The 24,353-nt window shown below is 51.3% G+C and overlaps 1 protein-coding gene across 2 annotated transcripts in view; it reads left to right on the top strand.

Annotated features, from left to right (window-relative positions):
• Window positions 1–882: 882 nt before the first annotated feature.
• The window catches only part of gpat4 (glycerol-3-phosphate acyltransferase 4), a 36,286-nt gene continuing 12,815 nt past the window's right edge, over window positions 883–24,353 (top strand). The window contains exons 1-5 of one of the 2 annotated variants that reach the window (XM_038785715.1): window positions 883–1,313; window positions 13,883–13,952; window positions 16,769–17,066; window positions 21,994–22,068; window positions 22,890–22,979. In XM_038785715.1, the coding sequence (XP_038641643.1) occupies window positions 1,149–1,313; window positions 13,883–13,952; window positions 16,769–17,066; window positions 21,994–22,068; window positions 22,890–22,979 (698 nt within the window). In that variant the 5' untranslated portion in view covers window positions 883–1,148. The remainder of the gene's footprint in view (window positions 1,314–13,882; window positions 13,953–16,768; window positions 17,067–21,993; window positions 22,069–22,889; window positions 22,980–24,353) is intronic. The other variant, XM_038785716.1, reaches the window with a different exon arrangement.

The following is a 24,353-nucleotide window of genomic DNA, read 5'->3' as shown; positions in this document are numbered from 1 at the left end:
AGAGAGGGGGAGGGGCCTGAGAGGGGGGAGGAGTCAAAGAGGGGGAGGGGCCAGGTAGGGGAGGAGTCGGGGGGGTGCAGAGAGGGGGAGGAGTCAGTGGGGGGAGGAGTCAGAGAGGGGGTGGAGCCAGGTAGGGGAGGAGTCAAGGGGGGGCAGAGAAGGGGAGGGACCTGAGAGGGGGGAGGAGTCAAAGAGGAGGGAGGGGGGAGGAGTCAAAGAGGAGGGAGGGGGAGGAGTCAAATAGGGGGTGGCCAGGTAGGGGGAGGAGTCAGGGGGCTGAGAGGGGGAGGTGCTTGTAGGGAAGGAGTCAGAGAGGGGGAGGGCCCAGGAAGGGGGCGGGGCCAGGGAGGGAGGAGTCAGAGAGGGGGAGGGACCTGTAGGGGAGGAGGCGGAGGGGCCTATAGGGAGGAGTCAGATAGGGGCAGGCCAGTCGGGGAGGTCAGAGAGGGGAGGAGCCAGAGAGGGGTCAAAGGGGGAGGGGCCAGGGAGGGGGAGGGGCCAGGGAGGGGGTGGGGCCAGTTGGGGGACGAGCAGGGGAGGGCCAATAGGGGGAAAGGCCAGGGAGGGGGAGGAGGAGCCAGGGAGGGGTTGAGTTCAGTGAGGGGGAGGAGTGTGAGAGGGGTTGGGTTCAGAAGGGGAGGAGTCAGGGAGGGGTTGAGTTCAGCGAGGGGGAGGAGCCAGGGAAGGGTTGGGTTCAGAGAGGGGGAGTTGGGGGGGAGGGGCCAGGAAGCGGGAGGAATCAATAGGAGGGGCCAGAGGAGTCAAGAAGAAGTGGGGGGGGGGCAGAGTGGGAGGAGTGGTTCTGGGAGAGAACAGGAGCTAGAGTGGGGGAGGGGCTACTGGGGGAGGGTGTGGCCAGTGAGAGGGGAGGAGCCAGGGAAAGGGGAGGAGAGAGAGGAGGGGCTCATTAAGGAGAGGAGTTTGTAAGGGCCTGGCCAGAGGGAAGGGGCAGTGAAGGTGGGGACAGGGGCTGGTGAGGGTAGTGATTGTGGGTGTCGTGGAGAAAGAGGCCTTTGCGAGGAGGGGAGCGTCTGGTCAGGGTGAGTGGGGTTGGAGGATGGCTCCATGAGGGTAGGGAAGGGATGTGTGAAGGGTGGATCCTGTGAAGGAGGGGCCAGGGAGCCAGCTGGGTGAGTAGGGTTGTCGTCATGTCGTTCCTCTTGCCCTTCGACAGCCTGGTGTGTATCCTGCTGGGCATCTCACTGACTGTTTGGATCACCCTTCTCCTCGTCTTCATCATCGTGCCTGCCATCTTCGGTGTGTCCTTTGGCATCCGCAAGCTCTACATGAAAACGCTGCTGAAAGTCTTTGAGGTATGTCCGACGTCGTCGAAACAAGCCACGAACAGCACTGGGATCTGGAAATGAGTGGGGGGGGGGGGGGGGGGGGTGATTGCCAAACTCCTTCCTCTGAAGTTATTCAGCTATATCCGTGGACGCCTTCATCCAGTTATTTCAAGGAACTCTTAAAATAACTGGGTGATTGCATGTGGCGGGGAGGGTCTGTTTGATGGTATCCCACATTTATGGGGCAGGCTGGTCCATGATGTTTTAATATGGGGGCAAGTGTTGCGGGGAGGGAGGGAGGGGGGGGGGGGGGGTGCCAGGGCAACACACTCAGCCTTCGAGAAGAGATTTACTGGAATGGCGCCAGAGTTGAGAGACTTTCGTTCTGTGACCAGGTTGGGGAAACTGGGATTGCTCTGATCCAGGGCAGAAATGGTTAAGGGACACCGGTCAGAATCTGAAATTGTTTTGATGGAGTAAATAAGGCGCAGCTGTCTCCAGTGGCATCAGTAACTGGAGGAGACAGGATTTAAGGCGATTGGCAGCACTCCGGGGAACTAGGACTCATCGGCGAGATCTTTCGGGGAGCTGGGAGAGGCGTGGTGGGCCCAATGGCCCCTTCTGTGCCGCATCCTTTGGTGATCTGCGGTTTGCCTGAATGTGTGACTCGGTTGCGTTCTCAGGACCTGTATGGATGCGACACACAGGGCAGTTAGATGGCACAGACCTGGGGCAAGCGGGAACATTTCACACCTGAACTGTGAAAAGCTGCCCAGGGACAGCCTGACAGATTCTGATTAACGTCAGTTATTGTGATTGTAATTATTGCAAACTGTGCAGATGACTTGATGAAAGTTCCAACAGCGAGAATGAATGTTCGAAAGGATTATTCTGGTTATGAGCATCTGACAGTCACAGGAAGTGATGGACTGCGTCCGGGGTGTCAGTTCGGTACTGAACGTGGTTTATTGTGACAATCCCTTCCACGGCTGACCTACGCCTCGAGGTTCCCTCAGATTGCTCTCTTTTCCAAACATCTGATCTTTTTTTTTTGTCCGCACCTCCTGACTGGGGGGGACCCATGCACACACGGGGAGAATGTGCAAACTCCACAAGGACAGGGACCCGGGGCCGGGATTGAACCTGGGACCTTGGGCCGTGAGGCAGCAGTGCAAACCTTCCGAACCTACGACCTCTACCATCTAGAAGGACAAGGGCAGCAGATACCTGGGAACCCCACCACCTGGAGGTTCCCCTCCAAGTCACTCACCGTCCCGACTTGGGAATATATCGGCCGTTCCTTCACTGTCGCTGGGTCAAAATCCTGGAACTCCCTCCCTAACAGCACTGTGGGTGTACCTGCACCACACGGACTGCGGCGGCTCAAGAAGGTGGCTCATCCACCACCATCTCGAGGAGAAACTAGGGATGGGCAATAGCCCACATCTCTCTCCTCGTAATTTGAAGCCTTGGAATCCAGGGGTCTTTGTGCTGGATGTGAACTGCGTTCCCGTGGAGTCAATGTACCTTTCTGAAGGGGCGTGCCTCTGTTTTATGTATCGTCCAGCAGCGATTTAGGTGTGTGTGACTGATTCGTTTTGGACTCTCGGGGCTGTGCGCTGGCTATTGTATCTGGTGAGGTTTTTCTTGAACACCTCCAGTTGTTTGACCCCAGAAGAAATAATTCTCTGTGGAAAGAATGAAAGGTATAAATCAAACCAGGCAGTGATTTCAGATCAATTTTCAGGGTTGAGGGGATAAAACATGGATGATCGCGTGAGTGTTGAATGAGTTTGTAAGCGAATTGGTTAGAGAGTTGCAGAATGGGGGGTAAAGGGATATAGGAGCAGCGTACGCGAGTGGCATTTAGACAAGAGCTTAAACAGCATGTTGGACTGGTTCTGAATTCTTTCCTGTGGATCTCCAACCTTCGAATCCTCTGCGTAAAGAGCCACTCCACTCTCCCCACTTTGTCCTTTTGGCAGTCTGAACTCCAGGCCCTTCAGTTATCAAGGAAAATAGCTTCTTCCTCACTTGAGCCGTCCAAATCTCAATTTTCAACCCCCGTTTCACTTCATCAGCCAGCGAGCAGAGCCTCAGTTTTGGTCATTGTCTGCACGCAACGCAGCTTCTGTACCTCTGCCACCATGTTGCGTATCTTCTGCTCCCTTTCAATGGTACCAATACCCTCTTCAAAAAGCAGCAAAAGCTGCAGCTTAACGAATACCTTCTGTCGGAGGAGCGTTGCAACTTTGCTTCTGTACTCTCGAGCCCTGTTGAGGAATCTGATACCATTCTGCGAACAGCTCCATCGATTTACCGTCCTACGTTTTCGGAGTTGTGCATCCTAACCTTCTGTTTCTTGTAACCGCTCCGAGTCCAGACGGGTGGATACGGGTGTGTGTCTGCAGGGAAAGGACAGCTCCGAGTCCAGACGGGCGGATACGGGTATCTGCAGGGAAAGGACAGCCCCGAGCCCAGACGGGCGGATACGGGTATCTGCAGGGAAAGGACAGCCCCGAGCCCAGACGGGCGGATACGGGTGTGTGTCTGCAGGGAAAGGACAGCCCCGAGCCCAGACGGGTGGATACGGGTGTGTGTTTGCAGGGAAAGGACAGCCCCGAGCCCAGACGGGCGGATACGGGTGTGTGTCTGCAGGGAAAGGACAGCCCCGAGTCCAGACGGGTGGATACGGGTGTGTGTCTGCAGGGAAAGGACAATCTGGGCCATAAATTCTAGTCATTATTTGTGTTGGAGTAGAGAGGGCTGATTGCTGGTCTCCGTGGTATTCTTGTGAAAGGAGCATTCACGAAAGACCATCCTCACTGCCCTGAAGCCAGAGGCACAAGTAGCAAATCTGTGAAAGTCTATGCCACACCCAGGGCCGGATTCTCTGTTAACCCGACGCGGCATTATCTGGCAGGTCGGTCCGCACATGGCAGGCGCCATGTTGTACGGCATGACTGCTGCCGGTCATCACCGTCCGCACGCGTGGCCACGGTCCCGGCAATTCTCCGGCCGTCTATTTCGGGCGTTTTACATGGTGTGGCTGCGAGCCCCTCACTGGTCGGAGGATCGATGCTGGGGCGCCGCCGATTTTCCCCCACGTAAAATGCCACGGATCCTCCGAGCATGTCCTGTAAATCGGAGAATCCAGCCCATAGTATCTTGGCGTCATAGTAACAGCAAAAGAACTATAATCTAATCTTGGTTGTAGTTTTGCCAGAGCAAAAACTGCAATCGTATAAGAATTATATGTCAGAACTGAGAGATTAGATTACAGCTTTGAGTAAGCTCCCTTTTATTTGCAGTACAGCACAGACTGTTTCTGTCTGATTGAGACGGGACAGTTACTCCTGTTATTTACTCGCCGTTCCCGATCTGCTTAAGTGAGGCCATTGCGGCATTGGGCTTCTGTAATTGGTTGGGAATTCTGTACTCATCCCACTTTGGGTTTGCAAGATCACAAGGCCGGAATTTGTCCGCCTGCTCCACGTTTGCGGGCCCAAGACTGGTCGAAAGGAATGGGTGGAACTGGCGGCTAAACAAATGCAGGAGCAAATGAATCTCCGGCTGAATGCAGATGGCTCTTTTGGAGCTCCCATCACTGCGTGTGAAGTAACTGTTATCCCACTGGAGTAATAACATTGAGCAAACATTCCCATACCGAGAGCCAGGAGTGAACTGGAAGGTGTTATCTTGTCTGCGGGTTTTTACCTCGAGAAAGCTCAGCCAGTTTCAGTGAAGCCTTCTCAATTTTCCTTAACCTTCGTGGGGTCTACTACAATGTCAAACTCGTTGGAACGCCTATCCCGTGTGGATCGGATTTAGTGGCAATGTTTGTTTGATTGAGGTGTAGCGGAGCTGGCAAGGGTGAAGGAGCACGGCAAAGCACTGGTTTCATGGTGGGCTGAGGGACTAAAGTTTGTTCCTTAGAACCTGTACTCCCTCAGTACTGACCCTCTGACAGTGCGGCACTCCCTCAGTACTGACACTCTGACAGTGCAGCACTCCCTCAGTACTGACACTCTGACAGTGCAGCACTCCCTCAGTACTGACCATCCCTCAGCACTGACCCTCTGACAGTGCAGCACTCCCTCAGTACTGACCCTCCCTCAGCACTGACCCTCTGACAGTGCAGCACTCCCTCAGTACTGACCCTCCCTCAGTACTGACCCTCTGACAGTGCAGCTCTCCCTCAATACTGACCCTCTGACAGTGCAGCACTCCCTCAGTACTGACCCTCCCTCAGCACTGACCCTCTGACAGTGCAGCACTCCCTCAGTACTGACCCTCCCTCAGCACTGACCCTCTGACAAAGCAGCGCTCCCTCAGTACTGACCCTCTGACAGTGCAGCACTCCCTCAGTACTGACCCTCTGACAGTGCAGCACTCCCTCAGTACTGACCCTCTGACAGTGCAGCATTCCCTCAGTACTGACCCTCTGACAGTGCAGCACTCCCTCAGTACTGACCCTTTGACAGTGCGGCACTTCCTCAGTACTGACCCTCTGACAGTGCGGCACTCCCTCAGTACTGACCCTCTGACGGTGCGGCACTCCCTCAGTACTGATCCTCTGACAGTGCGGCACTCTCTCAGTACTGACCCTCTGACAGTGCAGCACTCCCTCAGTACTGACCCTCTGACAGTGCAGCACTCCCTCAGTACTGACCCTCTGACAGTGCAGCACTCCCTCAGCACTGACCCTCTGACAGTGCAGCACTCCCTCAATACTGACCCTCTGACAGTATAGCACTCCCTCAGTAGTGACCTTCTGACAGTACAGCACTCCCTCAGTACTGACCCTCCCTCAGTACTGACCCTCTGACAGTGCAGCACTCCCTCAGTACTGACCCTCCCTCAGTACTGACCCTCCCCTCAGTACTGACCCTCTGACAGTGCGGCACTCCCTCAGTACTGACCCTCTGACAGTGCAGCACTCCCTCAGTACTGATCCTCCCTCAGTACTGACCCTCCCTCAGCACTGACCCTCTGACAGTGCAGCACTCCCTCAGTACTGACCCTCCCTCAGTACTGACCCTCCCCTCAGTACTGACCCTCTGACAGTGCGGCACTCCCTCAGTACTGACCCTCTGACAGTGCAGCACTCCCTCAGTACTGACCCTCTCACAGTGTAGCACTCCCTCAGTACTGACCCTTTGACAGTGCAGCGCTCCCTCAGTACTGACCCTCTGACAGTGCAGCACTCCCTCAGTACTGACCCTCTAACAATGCAGCACTCCCTCAGTACTGACCCGCTGACAGTGCGGCACTCCCTCAGTACTGAGCCTCTGACAGTGCAGCACTCCCTCAGTACTGACCCACTGACAGTGCAGCACTCCCTCAGTACTGACCCTCTGACAGTGCAGCACTCCCTCAGTACTGACCCTCTGACAGTGCAACACTCCCTCAGTACTGACCCTCTGACAATGCGGCGCTCCCTCAGTCCTGATCCTCTGACAGTGCAGCACTCCCTCAGTCCTGACCCTCTGACAGTGCGGCACTCCCTCAGTACTGACCCTCTGACAATGCGGCACTCCCTCAGTACTGACCCTCTGACAGTGCGGCACTCCCTCAGTACTGACCCTCTGACAGTGCGGCACTCCCTCAGTACTGACCCTCTGACAGTGCAGCACTCCCTCAGTACTGACCCTCTGACAGTGCAGCACCCCCTCAGTACTGACCCTCTGACAGTGCAGCACTCCCTCAGTCCTGACCCTCTGACAGTGCAGCACTCCCTCAGCACTGACCCTCTGACAGTGCAGCACTCCCTCAGTACTGACCCTCTGACAATGCGGCACTCCCTCAGTACTGACCCTCTGACAGTGCGGTGCTCCCTCAGTACTGACCCTCTGACAGTGCAGCACTCCCTCAGTCCTGACCCTCTGACAGTGCAGCACCAGTGCTCCCCACCAGGGTGGCTGCGGACTGAGTCCCGACTGACCATAGCATGTTTGTTCCACGCAATCGGGAACTCGGCTGTCCGGGAGCGGAGAATCGCTGGGCGGGAGGATGCCCCCTGGCTCTGCGGAGTGAAAGTGTGAGTGAGGGAAGAGTGGCAAATAATGGGGCCGCACCTGGAGTGCCAGTCACGATCTGAGCATAGCTCAAGGCTGTCATTTAACTAAAGGTTTTGCACATCCTTGTGCAATCAGTACTTCATTATACGGTAATTTGGTTTGTGTTTGTGTGTGTAACTCTTCCCACACCTCAGCCTCTTCACACTCTTCCGATCTCCATAAACAGTTTGCCTTTTACATGTGGCTTCAGCTTATCAATACTATCTGTGCTATGTCCACGTCTATATCCTGCTGCACACATAAAAATTCCTTCTGTGTTCATTCCACCGATGGAGGACACTGCACTGATGTCCCCCACTCCATCCAATCCCGGGAGGGCAATTTGGCCTCGACGCACCCACCCCACCAAGGCAAAGGAAGTGAAAGTTGAGCACAGCTCCTGCTCGCTCCCACCTGCTCCCCGGTGATCCCGAGAGAGTGCACAGCTGCTGAGTTGAGACAGAGTTGAGTTTGGCTGTGTTGTCGCTTGTGTCTCAATTGCTTATCCAAACAGTCTGTCAGAAGGGCTCAGTTGGGCAAGGTGCTTGTGCAACCCAGTGCGAGTCAGCACATTGTGGAGAGGACACCTTGTCAGCAGGTTAGGACGGTTTGAGTTTTCCCTGGACAGCGCGTGGGAACAGACTTTTTGCCTTGATTGCCTCGGGACACATCGGCTCAGCGTTTTTTCCGGTTCAGTATCACACCATGCAGTGTTTTTAAAAGAAATTTAGAGCACCCAATTCATTTTTTCCAATTAAGGGGCAATTTAGAGCGGCCAATCCACCTACCCTGCACATCTTTGGGTTGTGGGGGTGAAACCCACGCAGACACGGGGAGAATGTGCAAACTCCACACGGACTGTGACCCAGAGCCGGGATCGAAGCCGGGCCTTCGGCGCCGTGAGGCTGCAGTGCTAACCACTGCGTCACCGTGCTGTCCACACCGCACAATGTGATCCCAGTGGCACCAACGTACACCGTTTCTCAGTCAAGATTCACGGTGTGTGGGACGACACAGGGAAAACCATGTTCCTCGCCCCCACCATCCGGGTTCCCCGTGGGACATCCTGTAGCTGCTGCCTCTCCTGTGACATTGATCCCGTGATGGAGGAGGGAGGAAATTCTCGGGATTGAACCAAATAATGATAACGTGTGTACATACGAACATAGGCCCATCGAGTCTGCTCCGCCATTCAATCATGGCTGATATTTTTCTCATCCCCATTCTCCTGCCTTCTCTCCATAGCCCCTGATCCCCTTATTAATCAAGAATCTATCTATCTCTGTCTTAAAGACACTCAGTGATTTGGCCTCCACAGCCTTCTGCGGCAAAGAGTTCCACAGATTCACCACCCTCTGGCTGAAGAAATTCCTCCTCATCTCTGTTTTAAAGGATCGTCCCTTCAGTCTGAGATGGTGTCCTCGGGTTCTAGTTTCTGCTCGTGGAAACATCCTCCCCACGTCCACTCTATCCAGGCCTCGCAGTATCCTGTAAGTTTCAATAAGATCCCCCCCTCATCCTTCTAAACTCCCAACGAGTACAGACCCAAAGTCCTCAACAGCTCCTCATCCGACAAGTCCTTCATCCCTGGGGTCATTCTTGTCCAAATCAGGATGGTGCTCAACTTGTAGCTGTTACGATCTCCATAGAGACTGATAACTTAGAAAAAGAAATCTAAACTTCTTGTTAATAGCTAAAGGGATGACATGATTAGATCTTGTTGGTCAGAGTGGTGGCTATTGAAGATCGTGAGGTGGTGCCTGGACTTGTCGGAGATGGCCATTTCCCTGGCACTAATCTCACCTGCCACTTCCCAGCCCAAGCCTGGATGATTAATGAAGCCCAGTAATACAATAGAACATAGAACAGTACAGCACAGAACAGGCCCTTCGGCCCTCGATGTTGTGCCGAGCAATGATCACCCTACTTAAACCCACGTAACCCGTATACCCGTAACCTAACAATCCCCCCATTAACCTTACACTATGGGCAATTTAGCATGGCCAATCCACCTAACCCGCACATCTTTGGACTGTGGGAGGAAACCGGAGCACCCGGAGGAAACCCACGCACACACGGGGAGGACGTGCAGACTTCACACAGACAATGACCCAGCTGGGAATCGAACCTGGGACCCTGGAGCTGTGAAGCATTGATGCTAACCACCATGCTACCGTGAGGCCCAATGTGACGATGGGACATGGAGCTTGACCCTAACCTGGATATATACGACCAGTTCAATCCCTCTGATGAAAGGTTCAGTTGTTGGACGCGGGACTGAGAATTTACTGTGCTGAGGAGCTGGGAAAATGCAATCAATAACCGTCCTGGACTGGGACGTGACCAAGAGTTCTGTCCATTTTAGAGGATAGACAGTTCGTACTGCTGGAGCAGCTCTGCGGAACAACGCCCACATGAAGTTGAGCAAAGTTACATTAAAGGTCAGGCTTGTTACTTATTATTGCAGGCGGGGAATAGTTTTACATGGTCGAGGTTTGACTTTTTTATCCAATTATGGGCAATTTAGCGTTGGCCAATCCTCCTACCCTGCACATCTTTTTGGGTTGTGGGGGTGAGACCTTTTCGCAGACACGGGGAGAATGTGCAAACTCCACACGGACAGTGAGCCGGGGCCGGGATCGAACCCGAGACCTCAGCGCCGTGAGATTGAAGCCAAATTTGACAACAGCATGAAATGGGTCACTGGGTGAAGACAGAAGTGAGTGAGTGAGTAAAACGTTGCGCAAGAGGAAAGGTTTGGGGAGCTCAAGTTTAAAAACCTGTGACAGGCGACATGGCGGAATAGTGGTTAGCACTGCTGCCCCACGGCGCTGAGGACCGGGGTTCGATCCCGGCCCCGGGTCACTGTCCGTGTGGAGTTTGCACATTCTCCCCGTGTCTGCGTGGGTCTCACCCCCACAACCCAAAAAGATATGCAGGGTTGGTGGATTGGCCACGCTAAATTCCCCTTCAATTGGAAAAACATAGTTGGGTACTCTAAATTTATGGGGAAAATAATAAAGAAATTTGACTTCAATCAGTAAATGTTAAAGTGGAAAAGAATGCATAGAATCCCTACAATGCAGAAAGAGGCCATTTGGCCCATCGAGTCTGCACTGATCCTCTGAAAGAGCACCCGACCCAGGAGCACACCCCTGCCCGGACCCCGTAACACCACCTAACCAACATACCTTTGGGCACTAAGGGGTAAATTAGCACGGCTAACCGACCTAACATGCACATCTTTGGACTGTGGGAGGAAACCGAAGCACCCGGAGGAAATCCACTCAGACACGGGGAGAACGTGCACAGAAAGCCACTCGAGGCAGGATTCGAACCTGGGTCGTTGGCCCTGTGAGGCAGCAGTGCTGATCACTGTGCTACCATGTTGTGTTATGTGCCCATAGTTATGCCAGTCAAAATGATGTCGGTGATCAGTGAAGCAGTTTGGTTCTGGAGAGTTCTCTGGTTGCTAAACCCCATGGAGTCCTTCTTGAAACAGTATGTTTCAGATTGCTGCGCAAAAGGTTAAAATGTTCTGTTAACTTGCTGGAAAACAGATGGAGGTTTCTGGAATTCAGCTGTTCAAAAGAAGTTGTGTGGTACTTCATTAAACGCCTTTTGAAAGTCCACATACACCATATCAACTGTACTCCCCTCATCAGCCCTCTCCATTAGTCCCATCAAAGAACTGAATCAAGTTAATTAAATATGGTTTAACAAATCCATGATGGCTTTCATTTATTCATGGAGGGAACAGTTAATATTCTCCTTGATTAATATGTTCCCATTACTGATGTTAATGCTGGCTGGCCTGTAGTTACTAAATCCTTCTCCTGTTGTGTGGAATAAGGATGCAACATAGAACAGTATCCTTCGGCCCACGATGTTGTGCCGACCATTTATCCTAATCTAAGATCAACCTAACCTACACCCCTTCAAGTTACTGCTGTCTATGTGCTTGTCTAAGAGTCGCTTAAATGTCCCTAATGACTCTGACTCCACCACCTCTGCTGGCAGTGCATTCCACACACCCACCACTCTCTGTGTAAAGAACCGAACTCTGACATCTCTCCGATACCTTCCTCCAATCACCTTAAAATGATGTCCCCCCCGTGACAGCCATTTCCGCCCTGGGGAAAAGTCTCTGGCTATCCACTCTATCCATGCCTCTCATCACCTTGTACACGAGGCGACCAGAACTGGACACATTATTCCAAGTGTGGTAACACTTCGAATCCGCCCATTCTCTGGCTCCACTCCCATATCTAAGGGGGATTGAAAGACAGCAGCAGAGCCTCGACACTTACTCCACAGGAAGGTCTCCTTTTTGGATTCTAATAGCTCCTACTCTTTAACTGTTGATACAATTTTAACTGTTTAGCTGTCAATTTATTGTACTACTCCGTCTTTGCCGTACTTAGTTCTTTCTTTCAGTTCTCGTCTGTGTTTTCTGTTTGTCTACTCTGTCATGAGGCTATTTTTACTGAAATATAATCTCTAGATCTTCAGTCTTTCCAGGAATTGTAATTTCCAATGTTCTATTTCCCCTCCGCTTCGTGGGGATGTCTTTACTCTCCGCCTGGACTATCTCCTCTTTTAAGGCCTCTAATTGTTCATTTACTGTTTTACCTGCCAAGGTTCAGATCCCTTTTCAATTCACTTCCTGTTGGGTATCGATACCATTGCCCTTTGTCCCTTTCCAGAACGATTCGAATGCTGATGATGTTATGATCACTGTTTCCCAAATGAACCCCCTCTGCAACATGCACCTCCTGCCCCACTCCGTTCCCCGGAATCAAATCCAGCTCTGCTTCCTTCCTCATTGGCCTGGAAGCACACCAATCAGGAATAATCTCCTTGCAATCTTACTGAATTCTTAGCCCTCTTTGTCCTTCACGCTGGTTTTTCTGTCTGTGTGATGTGCATTCTGCTGAGTGAGTGCTGCATTGTTGGGTTGGTAGTATTGCACTAGGAATGCGCCACTGAAGTAAGGCATTGTCTGCCTGCACGGGTGGATGTTAACGATCCTGTGCAAATATATGAAGAGCGATTTCTCGGAATCCTGGCCAACATTCCTCTCTCAACCATTACCATGAAGAAACAATTAACTGGCCATTCAACTCATTATCGTCTGTCGGAGCTTGCAGTGGCTTGAACGTCAGAATAACTCATTGTGTCTGGGAGTTATGATGAGTTAAGATACAGACACCATTCCCTTTCGCAGCAATCAATGTACTGAGAATGGACACTGGGAGGGTCATTGCAATTCATTGACCCCTGCTGTGTGCGAAGCAGTGCCACTTTCCAAGGCAGTCAATATGCCAAGTCAGCATTCTGTATCTGCTGACACCATCGATGCTGTCTTGCCCTCTCACTCCGTCTTCCGTGGCTGGCTCATTGGGAGCTATTTGCAAAATTGGACGGGGCTGTGCAGAAGGTCTCTGAGCTTGGGTTTCACTCGTATTGTTTTACTGCCGGTCTATTCTTACACATTTCAAAAGTTTGCTCGTGCTTCAGTGAGGTATCGATCGCCCTGACCTTCCAAGAATAGTTGCCGGTTCAACAGCAGTGTTGGTTCGGAGAAGTAGGCGGCGCTGCTCTCTGCAATTGCCAGCTGGTTTAATTTGAAACTAAATATTGCATGTGCTGGGTTTTTAGAAAGATTCTGCTGTTGTTGGCCGGCTAGGTACTGCGCGGGATCAGACAGACCCAGTGGGTTCAGTGCTCGTTCTGTGCTGCGATCCCTGACCTCGCCCAGGCAAGCTGCAACGGACTTCAATATCATAGAAACAACTTTTAATTTCCAGTTAAACAATGCTTAACAATACAATGAAACAGTCCTTCCTGTTGTCTTTATCTCCACTCAAACAAAACCCATCTCCGCTCACAATCCATTTTTAAATACAGCTGCTCCTGAGCTAGCGAGGAGCGGGGGCAAATCAGAAGCGTTCCCAATCCGAGTGGCTTTTCCCCACTGGAAAATACGAGTGTTGCCTATCTTTTTTTTAAATTTTGTGTACGCAATTCATTTTTTTCCAATTAAGGGGCAATTTAGCGTGTCCAATCCACCTACCTTGTACATCTTTGGATTGTGGGGGCGAAACGCACACAAACACGGTGAGAATGTGCAAACTCCACACGAACAGTGACCCAGAGCCGGGATCGAACCTGGGAGCTCGGCGCCGTCAGACAACAGGGAGAACCCACTGTGCCACCGTGCTGCCCTAGTGTTGCCTAAGGTTAGGCCACCTGGAGACACTCACCGGCCCGAAAATGAAAGGAATGTACGCTGAACATCAAACCAGCTTGAGGGTGGGAACGCTAACATGGCCCGTCCATCCCTGGGCTGGGAGCAGAAGGTGACCACCAGTTAACCTATCCCTGAGGCTGTTTGTAATCGCTCCAATATCAGACACTATCTGAGACGTTTTCACTGAGTGCCCCGACCTGAGCTCCTCTCCGTTTTATCATCGTTCCAATGCCTGCACGCTCCCACTTCCATTTTCTTCAGAGTGTTTCTGCTTTACCTTTCAGTGGGCAACACTACGGATCGAAAGAGGAGCCCGAGAGAGGAAACAGGCGATCTACAAAACCAACTCGAATGGTAAGTACCAAATAATGACCGCACCGCCATGCTGAGTGCGATGGAGGGGGGGGGGGGGGGGGGGGGGGAAGACATGGGATCATCACCTGCTTTTATTACGATCCCGGACCAGACCCCAATATTTAATTTCATTTATAAAATGGTGAGAAAGGATATTTCGCTCCAAGATTGATTCCACACACATGTAGAGATACGGTATATTCAAACTTTATTACTAACACAGTATTATTAACTTTAGTTTCATAGAAACAACTTTTAATTACCAGTTAAACAATGCTTAACAATACAATGAAATAGTCCTTCCTGTTGTCTTTATCTCCACTCAATCAAAACCCATCTCCGGTCACAATCCACTTTTAAATAGAGCTGGCAGACTCAGGAATTCTTGCTCCAAACAGATGTCTTGGAAAACCACTTTGAGAAAGAGAGATCCTTCAGGACCCAGCTTGCACATTCTTGCCTGTCTCAAACGACTGTTTAAACCGACAGCCACTCCAGAAACTGCCGTTCTATTCACAGGCAAACGTTTTGTAACTAAACTGCCTTGAGAAAAGCTGCTGGTCTGTCTGCGGTCAAATCGTTAACTGGCCGTTTGTCCAGAAACTGCCCGTCTGCTCACAGACAGATCTTTAACCGTACCAGCCTCCCCGGACAGGCGCCGGAATGTGGCGACTAGGGGCTTTTCACAGTAACTTCATTGAAGCCTACTCGTGACAATAAGCGCCCTGGCTCCTCCCATTGACTACATCATCTTACTAAGCTAAGCACAATGTCTATAATTATCTGCTCCCCAGGACACCCTCTTAATAGAAACAAAATTCCATGAGCCCAACTTTAGCAGACAATGTCCACGGCTGGAATAAACTGTGATCTTTCTTTTACGATGCTTTAATTGCACCTCTGTCTCCAGTTGCCCTTCAAGCCAGGTTTTTAAAAAAAGACGTGACTGCGGCAGTCGCACACTAACCCAAACTTTTAACCCTTCCAGCTCCAAATACATAGAATACAATATGTCTGAAGTTCCTCCATTCATCACGCTATTGAACAAGAGTTTGCAAAGGGCTAGTTCAGAGTGCTGCAGAGTGAACTGACCCATTAGGGATCTCGTTCTCTTATTTAGCAGTGGGGTCAGGCACTAGGAGTCTTCAATTAACAGTCATCACCATGCTAGACTGGTTGAAGCTATTTAGTTCCAGTCGAGTAAAGAAAATGGGGGTAAAGCCAGCGTGTAGGCCAGGGTTAGCGGCAGGAAGGGGCTGTAAAATGGCACCCACTCAATTCCACAGCAGTGATAGTTGACAGGATGAATTGATCAACCAGCATTGTGGTAGGCCCATGTAACACGGCGGGAAAAAATGGACAAAGAAAACCAAGCCGACCTTTTGGAAAGTGGCTAATGTGGTTCACGTCCCAGTTCTGCGGCTCACGCAAGAACGTTTGGAGTGATCAAAGGCCAAACTACTGCCAGTAGCATAACAATGTTATGACTGGAAACAATGTTCGAATCATGGGCCTTTTCCGATTGGCGGGCAGTGACTAGTGGGCTACCGCAGGGATTTGTGCTGGGGCCCCAACTGTTCCCATTATATATGAATGATTTGGACGAGGGAACAATGTATTCTCTCCAGCTTTGCAGATGATACAAAGTTGGGTGGGAGGGTGAGTGTGAGGAGGATGCAGAGATGCTTCAGTGAGATTTGGACAGGCTGGGTGGGTGAGCTCATCCAAGGCAGATGCAGTATAATGAGGATAAATGCGAGGTTATCCACTTTGGCAGCAAAAATAGGAAGGCAGAATATTTGAATGGGTGTAAATTGAGAGAGGCGGATACTCAGTGAGACCTTGGTGTCCTCATGCAGCAGTCGCTGAAAGTGAGCGCACTGGTACAGCAGGCTGTAAAGAAGGCAAATGGTATGTTGGCCGTCATAGCGAGAGGATTTGAGGATAGGAATAGAGATGTTTTACTGCAATTGTATCAGGCATTGGTGAGGCCACACCTGGGGTATTGTGTGCTGTTTTGGGGTCCTTATCTGAGGAAGGATGTTCTTGCTATGGAGGGAGGGCAGCGAAGGTTTACCAGGCTGATTCCTGGGATGGCGGGACTGTCATATGAGGAGAGACTAAGTCGGTGAGGATTATATTCATTGGGGATTAGAAGAGTGAGAGGGGATCTCATAGAAACTTATAAAATTCTAACAGGATTGGACAGGGTAGATTCAGAAAGAATGTTCCCGATGGTGGGGGAGTCCAGAACGAGGGGTCAGAGTTTGAGGATAAGGGGTAAATCTTTTAGGACGGAGGTGAGGAGAAAGTTCCTCACCCAGAGAGGTGAATCTGTAGAATTCACTCCCACAGAAAGTAGTTGAGGCCAAAATGTTGTGTAATTTCAGGAAGGAATTAGATTTTGCTCTTGGGGCTAAAAGGGATCAAGGAACATGGGGAGAAGGCAGGATCAGGGTATTGAACTTGATGAGCAGCCGTGATCATGGCGGAGCAGGCTCGAAGGGCCGAATGGCCTCCTCCTGCTTCGATTTTCTATATATATGTTTGGTGAAGACGGGATCACTTTGATGCAGTCTTCTCTCCCAGCCTGCGCTCCACAGGCACCTGGGCAAAGACCTCTCTCCCCCAGGGAGTACAAAGTAAAGTACCAATCTTTAAAAGCGAGAATAAGTTGAAGTTAATTTAATTTGTGTTCAGGACGACCATTCTGTGCCGGCCTCTCTGTGTAACATTTTAAACCGTGCGGTTTTCCCACCAGCGACGCCGGGGGTGACGGTGGGCAAAAGTGTAACGTCTTTGTCTCTCCTCTCTAGGTATAATAGTGAAGGAGCCTACATCTCTGGAGGAGGAGATAAAGCAGCTGAGACGGAATGGGAGCAACCGAGCCCTCGACAGTCGGGAGTTTGAAATGTCTGATATCTTCTACTTCTGCAGGAAGGGCGTCGAGACCATTGTGGACGACGAGGTAACCAAACGCTTCTCCGCCGAGGAGCTGGAGTCTTGGAACTTGATGACGAGGACCAACAATAATTTTCAGTACATCAGCCTTCGCCTGACTGTGCTGTGGGGGCTGGGCGTGTTTGTGCGGTACTGCTTTCTGCTACCACTAAGGTAAGCACAGAGTTGCCACGGTGCTTGTACAGTGTCCCGTCTCTCCATTGTTCAGTGCGGTGGGGAGCCTCAGGATAATTACGAGTAGTTCTTTAGGGGCTGGAGATCCATGTTGCCTCCTTGGGACATTCCCATTAGGGAATAGTGTCGCTCGTACCGAGTCTGCGCTGGAAAGGTTATTCGGGGAGAGAAACGGGTCTGGCTGTGATTTCCTATCACAGTGGAACAGCTCCCTGATCCCAGTTTTGTCCACTCCATTCCCTTTCCCCGTCGTACAGTATTTCGAGGCGAATTTCTAATGCCCTAATCATTGATCGAGAGCGAAAAAGAAAACACTGACTGGAGTTCGAGCATTTTCACGTTACCTTTCACAATTGTAAGGAGTAACATCTGGAACGTGTTCCAGCGGTTGAACAGAGCGCAGCATTTTATGCCCCTTGACTGAAGGAGCAGGCAAGCGCTTGGTTTCGGAAACCGAGCTTTACGTTGTGACACATGGGCGCTGTGGATCGAGATGCCCCGAGGACTGCCTGCAGCATGACGTTTAAAACTGGCAAAAAAAAAAGGTATTTTAAAATATCAGGGAGTGGAAGTAAAACAGCAGGATATGAGAGAGGAAATATCATTTCTGGACGTACCAAAGAGGGAGTGGGAGAGTCCGAGTGAGGATTTGGGCAGCAGAGCACTCCGGCACGGTGGTTAGCACTGTTGCCTCACAGCTCCAGGGACTCGGGTTTCATTCCGACATCGGGTGATGTCTGTGCGGCGTCTGCACGTTCTCCCCGTGCCTGCGTGGGTTTCCTCCGGGTGCTCCGGTTTCCTCCCACAGTCCAAAGATGTGCAGGTTAGGTGGATTGGCCATTCTAAATTGCCCTGAGAGTCCAAAACGGTTAGGTGGTGCTACGGGTGTAGAGTGGAAGTGGGGGTTTAAGCTTAAGCAGGCTGCTCTTTTTAAGGGCTGGTGTAGATTCGATGGGCCAAATGGCCTTCTGCACTGTAGAGATTCGATCTTTCTGTGGGAGGGGTTGGACGAGTGGAGTCTGGAGCTGAGAGACGACGGGCCGAGTCAGGGCCTGGGACGACACTGCTAAAATGGGACCGCCTTCTAATGGGAGAGGATATGGTGTGGGAGTCTCGGCTGTGTCTGATAAGGCGGCAACGGTCTGGTTCAGCCCGAGACAGTGCAAAGCCTTGGAATAGTAATTTAATGTTCATCTTTATATCCCCGCTCATACATTTTACACAATGTATTCCCTTGAGGTTGGCACGATCACACTGGACTTTGGTGCTCCCTATAACCTGCAGTGCATCTTTACTTTCCGATATCTGTGTCAACAGTAGTGACCTGGGCATGGCGGCAATGGACCCTGTTTGACCTCCGATGTGCTTATCCGATGTGCTTATCCTTATTTGTTCTCCTGTCTGAAGGTCAGCAAATTAGAGTTCATTGAAAAAAGACAACTGAACCCCCGGTTCAGTTCCAAGTCACTCCCAATCTGCTGCTGAAGTATTCTTCTAAAGCGAATGTCACATCCTGGGGGGGTTTTATTCCCGTTGAGCTATTGCTGTACGGTCGGTTTACGATGGGTTAACTGAGGCAGATAAGCCGTGAGGAAATGCTGACAAAGAAGATTCAGAGAACACAGAATATACAGTACAGAAGGAGGCCATCCCAGTTTGTGCTGGTATTTAGCCAACAAACAATGGAATCAACTTTATTTATTCACCTTGTTTCCACATCGCTTCAACCCTCATCTGCTTATCCACCCTAATATGCAGTGTTGACCGAATGTCGACCTCACCCATGAACCCTGGGAGTCAACTCTGCCGCCTCACGGCTCTAGGTGAAGACCTTCTCCCCGCCCTCTGTTAGAAATCTCTCCCAATGCCTCCTCTGTTAATGCCCCCTTATTCCAGACCCTCAGGCACTGCCATCACTGTCTCTCTCTCAGGTGTGAGTGGACCTGTGTGTTGAGGGTTTCGGCCTCAGCCATTCAGCTTGCTTCCCGTCTCGGTGAGATGTAAACGGGCTGGCCATTGATGCAGCGACTGATTACCAGGCCTCGTAAGCTGTTAAGCAACGCTGAAGTGGCAAATCTAGGAATTCGGGTGATTCACATTTCCTTCTTGTGACGTGTCAGACAAAAGTTACTGAGCGCAAAGTCAGAAAGCACCTTTCGGGGCGGGGTTCCCTCAACCAGCGCGACCGTCAGTTGATCGGTACTCTGTGAAACTGCTCCGATTTTCCCCTGTTCTCCCCTCCTTCTCGGGCTTCAACTGGATGCTGTTCCTCAAACAGCAGCTTCCTTCATGTGTGTGCCAGTCAGCGAGTGGCAGTCAGCCATTACTATCCCTGCAAGCACCTGAGACCTCGGAGGCTGAATTATGTGCTGCCGTGCCTCGACAGACTGAGCCCTCAGTAGAAACACGTTTGGTGTGAAATGGAACATCTTGGAAGCAGTCCATTCTTCTGACACCAGGAAAAAAAAATAGTATCGTGCTGAAGGAAGCCAGCAAAAACTGCGCTCGCTCTTTCAAAAGAGTAATTCAGTTTGTCCCATTCCCCCGCTGTCTTCTGCCAATTCTTTTCTCCTTCAAGTATTCATCCAATTCCGCTTTGAAGCTGCTCTTAAATCTGTATCCACCTCCCAATCAGGCAGCGCACTCCAATTCCTGAACCACCTGTGAAGTCGGAGAGGTTTCCCCTCAAGTCAGCTCTGGTTCTTCCTCCACTCCTCTCAAACCTGTGTCCTCTAGTTCACGACTCAAGTCATTAGGAATCTCTTTCCCTCAGTGCGTTTTATCGAAACCCCTCATGATTTTAGACGGCCCTATCTAACCTCCTCTTAGCCTTCTCCGGCTCCCTCTTCCCAAGCACCAGCAAATCTATTCCATATCGTCTCCAAAGCCCTGAAGTCCTTCGAGAGGACGCTGCCTGGGTTGGGACATGATACTCGAGCTGGGGGGAAAAGTAGAGGAACTAGTGCACTGAATGCAGAAATTGTTAAATATTTCATATTTATGGAAGTAATGTTATTAAGAACCCTGGCTTAAAATACAAACAAGCAATGTGTCTGCCAATTCTGTAATTAAGGAGCCGTAAATGGTGAGGTCATGATTTATTCGAACCACTTACCTGATTACAGATAATGGTCCAATGGAATATTGTTCTGATTGCTGGAGATTCCCTGGAGTGTAGATAATTTATGGGGGAGTGGTGCTTCGAGCTAAGCAGGCCATGGATAAGCAGGGATACAGATGATGTAATTAATGGGAGAAGCCAGGTCTGTCTGTAGTTTTTGAAGTTTGATATAGGATTTTAAATTGAACAGCAGTTTTGGTAACTGCTGTGAGGTTGAGCAGAAATGTACTGGATCTGCACTTCGAGGATCTCTCTCTCTCTCTCTCTCCTCAAAGGTCTTTACACTGCTGAGCAAGTAATCTGTTTGTTAACTTTATTTATAAGTGGCATTTGAACCGTATTGGGCTGCTTAATTGGAGTTAGTGGATAGTGTAGATGGTAAGTTTAAGTTTTACCGAGTGTTTAAGAACTGTTTAACTGTTAGTTGTAAAGCTATTTCTTTGATAATTCTGTGTTTAAATTAAAAGTTTGTTTTGGGGTTTGGTCCGGGATGCTAACAAATGTTGGGGTCTGGTCCATTATCCTAATACGAGTTTGAGCTCAACCTCACAGCAGTTACCAAAACTGCTGTTCAATTTAAAATCCTATATCAAACTTCAAAAACTACAGACAGACCTGGCTTCTCCCATTAATTACATCATCTGTATCCCACTCAGTTCCAATGCCCTGCTTAGCTCGAAGTGTGAACCTGTCCGAATTTGGCATCGGCTGACATTTGAAATGTCTATCAGTGAATGAATGTGGGATTCAGGGCAGCACGGTGGCACAGTGGTTAGCACTGCAGCCTCAAAGTGCCCGGGATCTGTGTTCAATCCCAGCATTGGGTGACTGTGTGGAGTCTGCACGTTCTCCCCCGTGTCTGCGTGGGTTTCCTCCGGGTGTTCCGGTTTCCTCCCACAGTCCAAAGATGTGCAGGTTAGGTGGATTGGCCATGAGCAATTGCCCCTTAGTGTCCAGAAGGTTAGGTGAGGCAAAGATGATAGGGTGGAGGGAGTGGGCCTAGTTTGGTGCTCCTTTCACCGGTCGGTGCAGACTTGATGGGCCGAAAGGCCTCCTTCTGCACTGTAGGGATTCTATATTGCCAAATATCAGCCCAACAGGAAGATGTGCTACTGTGATTGGATTGTGCCAGCGCAGAAGAAACTATTTACCATCAACCTGACCTTGAAAAGGATTTCACTCCTTGGAACAACATTTGTCATTTTAATCAGTCCAGAATTTATCAAAGGTGACGGTGAACTCGACAAATCCTTTTGACCCTTCATGTGACCCATGTGTCTTAAAATGAACCAGGAATTATAACGTGGAAACTCCAGGGAATGAATAGGGGATAGAGAGTTCTGAAGGTCACGGTTTCTGCATTTGCTGGCAGTAAGACTCCCAAGAAGTTTCAGCGAGGACTGTGTTAGAACATAGAACAGTACAGCACAGAACAGGCCCTTCGGCCCTCGATGTTGTGCCGAGCAATGATCACCCTAATTAAACCCACGTAACCCATATACCCGTAACCCAACAATCCCCCCATTAACCTTACACTACGGGCAATTTATCGTGGCCAATCCACCTAACCTGCACATCTTTGGACTGTGGGAGGAAACCCACGCACACACGGGGAGGACGTGCAGACTCCACACAGACAGTGACCCAGCCGGGAATCGAACCTGGGACCCTGGAGCTGTGAAGCATTGATGCTAACCACCATGCTACCGTGAGGCCCCTATGTTGAGGAAGATCTTTCCGAACTGCGTTCAAGCCTAATTGTGTGACATTCTTGTTGTGTTCCAGGGTTACCTTAGCCATCACGGGCATCAGCTTGTTGGTGATCGGCACGACCATGGTGGGATATTTGCCAAATGGCTGGTGAGTGTCGTCCTCGCTGCGAATAGCAGAGGGCTTGGGATACGACTGAGCACTGCTGCTTCCTCACTGAAGGTGGCGATTTACGCTGGGCTTGAGTTGCAGAGCTCCCACATCTCGTCAAAGTCGTCAGGCTTCAGAAGTTGGCGATAAGCCTGCTCCTGCCCCGGTTTGATGTCCAGACACATGGCCTCAAAATTTGGTTTGGTTATGTCCTCACCTCCTGCTTCCGCACACACACACATTCCAGCAGCCTACATCTGGCCTGGACTGTGTTAATGAGGACGCTTGTACACTCCTGAAACCTGAGCACCATTCATGGTCCATCCAGTTACAATTAAAAATCTGAAGGGTTTAGTTGAGGTTAGTCGCAATTTTAAAATGTTGAGGTCCAACCTGGGATGGGTGCTACCCAAATGCTCATTTACTGAACTTGGATCCTGAAGCTATTTGTCACACGAGGGTTTTTACTTGGGGATACAATTTGTCAGCAGGGTAGGTTTGGTGCAGCCGATGCCAGGCTGACTGGGAACAGGGGGAGACTGCAGCCTGCGGTTTAGAATCTGCTGTCTTCACTTTCCCGTTCAGTATTCAATGGCGCATTTACAGCAGGAGCAGATAGTTATTCACCCTCCGCGACGGAGGGACAGTGAGGCCAATTGTAACCTCGCCACAAAGCTCAGCCGACGCTGAATGTGCAATTTGCAACGGTTCCACGGGAGACTTTGTCTGTTTTATTGAATTCTGTTTCTCTCGCACACTGCGGCTTCTGTTCGTCTATCCCTGCACTAAACCTTGGCAGTCTTTCTCCTCCCTTTGTCCAGGTTGAAAGACTTTCTCAGCAAGCACGTACATTTGATGTGCTACAGGATTTGTGTTCGGGCACTCACGGCTATAATTCACTACCATGACAGGTGTGTATGCTGCACTCAGCTCTCTGCTGCTTTTGTCCCAGGACTTGTCATCGGATATTTAACCCGAAAAATGGGAGGGAATGTCACACGTTTTATATCCGTTATCAGCCCGGTTTAAAGCACCTTCTGGCAGGAGATTTGCGTTTTGTGTGTGAATTAGGGTAGATAGCCAAATAGCACGACCCCCATTTTATTTTGCATTTAGTTTTCTCTCTGCCGAACCCCTCACTCACTCACCCTCCCCCATCCCCTCCCCTCACTCACTCACCGTCTCCCCCTCCCCTCACTCACTCACCGTCTCCCCCTCCCCTCACTCACTCACCGTCTCCCCCTCCCTTCACTCACTCACCGTCTCCCCCTCCCCTCACTCACTCACCGTCTCCCCCTCCCCTCACTTACTCACCGTCTCCCCCTCCCTTCACTCACTCACCGTCTCCCCCTCCCTTCACTCACTCACCGTCTCCCCCCTCCCCTCACTCACTCATCGTCTCCCCCTCCCCTCACTCACTCACCGTCTCCCCCTCCCCTCACTCAGTCTCACTCACTCACCGTCTCCCCCTCCCCTCACTCACTCACTGTCTCCCCCTCCCCTCACTCAGTCTCACTCACCGTCTCCCCCTTCCCTCACTCACTCCCCCTCCCCCTCCCCTCACTCACTCCCCCTCCCCTCACTCACTCACTCACCGTCTCCCCCTCCCCTCACTCACCCTCCCCATCCCCTCACTCACTCACCGTCTCCCCCTCCCTCACTCACTCACTGTCTCCCCCTCCCCTCACTCAGTCTCACTCACCGTCTCCCCCTCCCCTCACTCACTCCCCCTCCCCTCACTCACTCACCGTCTCCCCCTCCCCTCACTCACCCTCCCCCATCCCCTCACTCACTCACCGTCTCCCCCTCCCCTCACTCACCCTCCCCCATCCCCTCACTCACTCACCGTCTCCCCCTCCCCTCACTCACTCACTCACCGTCTCCCCCTCCCCTCACTCACTCACCGTCTCCCCCTCCCCTCACTCACTCTCATTCACTCACCGTCTCCCCCTCCCCTCACTCACTCCCCCTCACTCACTCCCCCTCCCCTCACTCACTCACTCACCGTCTCCCCTCCCCTCACTCACCTCCCCATCCCCTCACTCACTCACCGTCTCCCCCTCCCCTCACTCACTCACTGTCTCCCCCTCCCCTCACTCAGTCTCACTCACCGTCTCCCCCTCCCCTCACTCACTCCCCCTCCCCTCACTCACTCCCCCTCCCCTCACTCACTCACTCACTCACTCACCGTCTCCCCTCCCCTCACTCACCCTCCCCCATCCCCTCACTCACTCACCGTCTCCCCCTCCCCTCACTCACTCACCGTCTCCCCCTCCCCTCACTCA

This window comes from Scyliorhinus canicula, chromosome 26 (assembly GCF_902713615.1).
Source record: "Scyliorhinus canicula chromosome 26, sScyCan1.1, whole genome shotgun sequence".
NCBI lineage: Eukaryota > Metazoa > Chordata > Chondrichthyes > Carcharhiniformes > Scyliorhinidae > Scyliorhinus > Scyliorhinus canicula.
The sequence above is the reverse complement of the archived record's forward strand: the minus strand, read 5'-3'. Positions and strand labels throughout refer to the sequence as shown.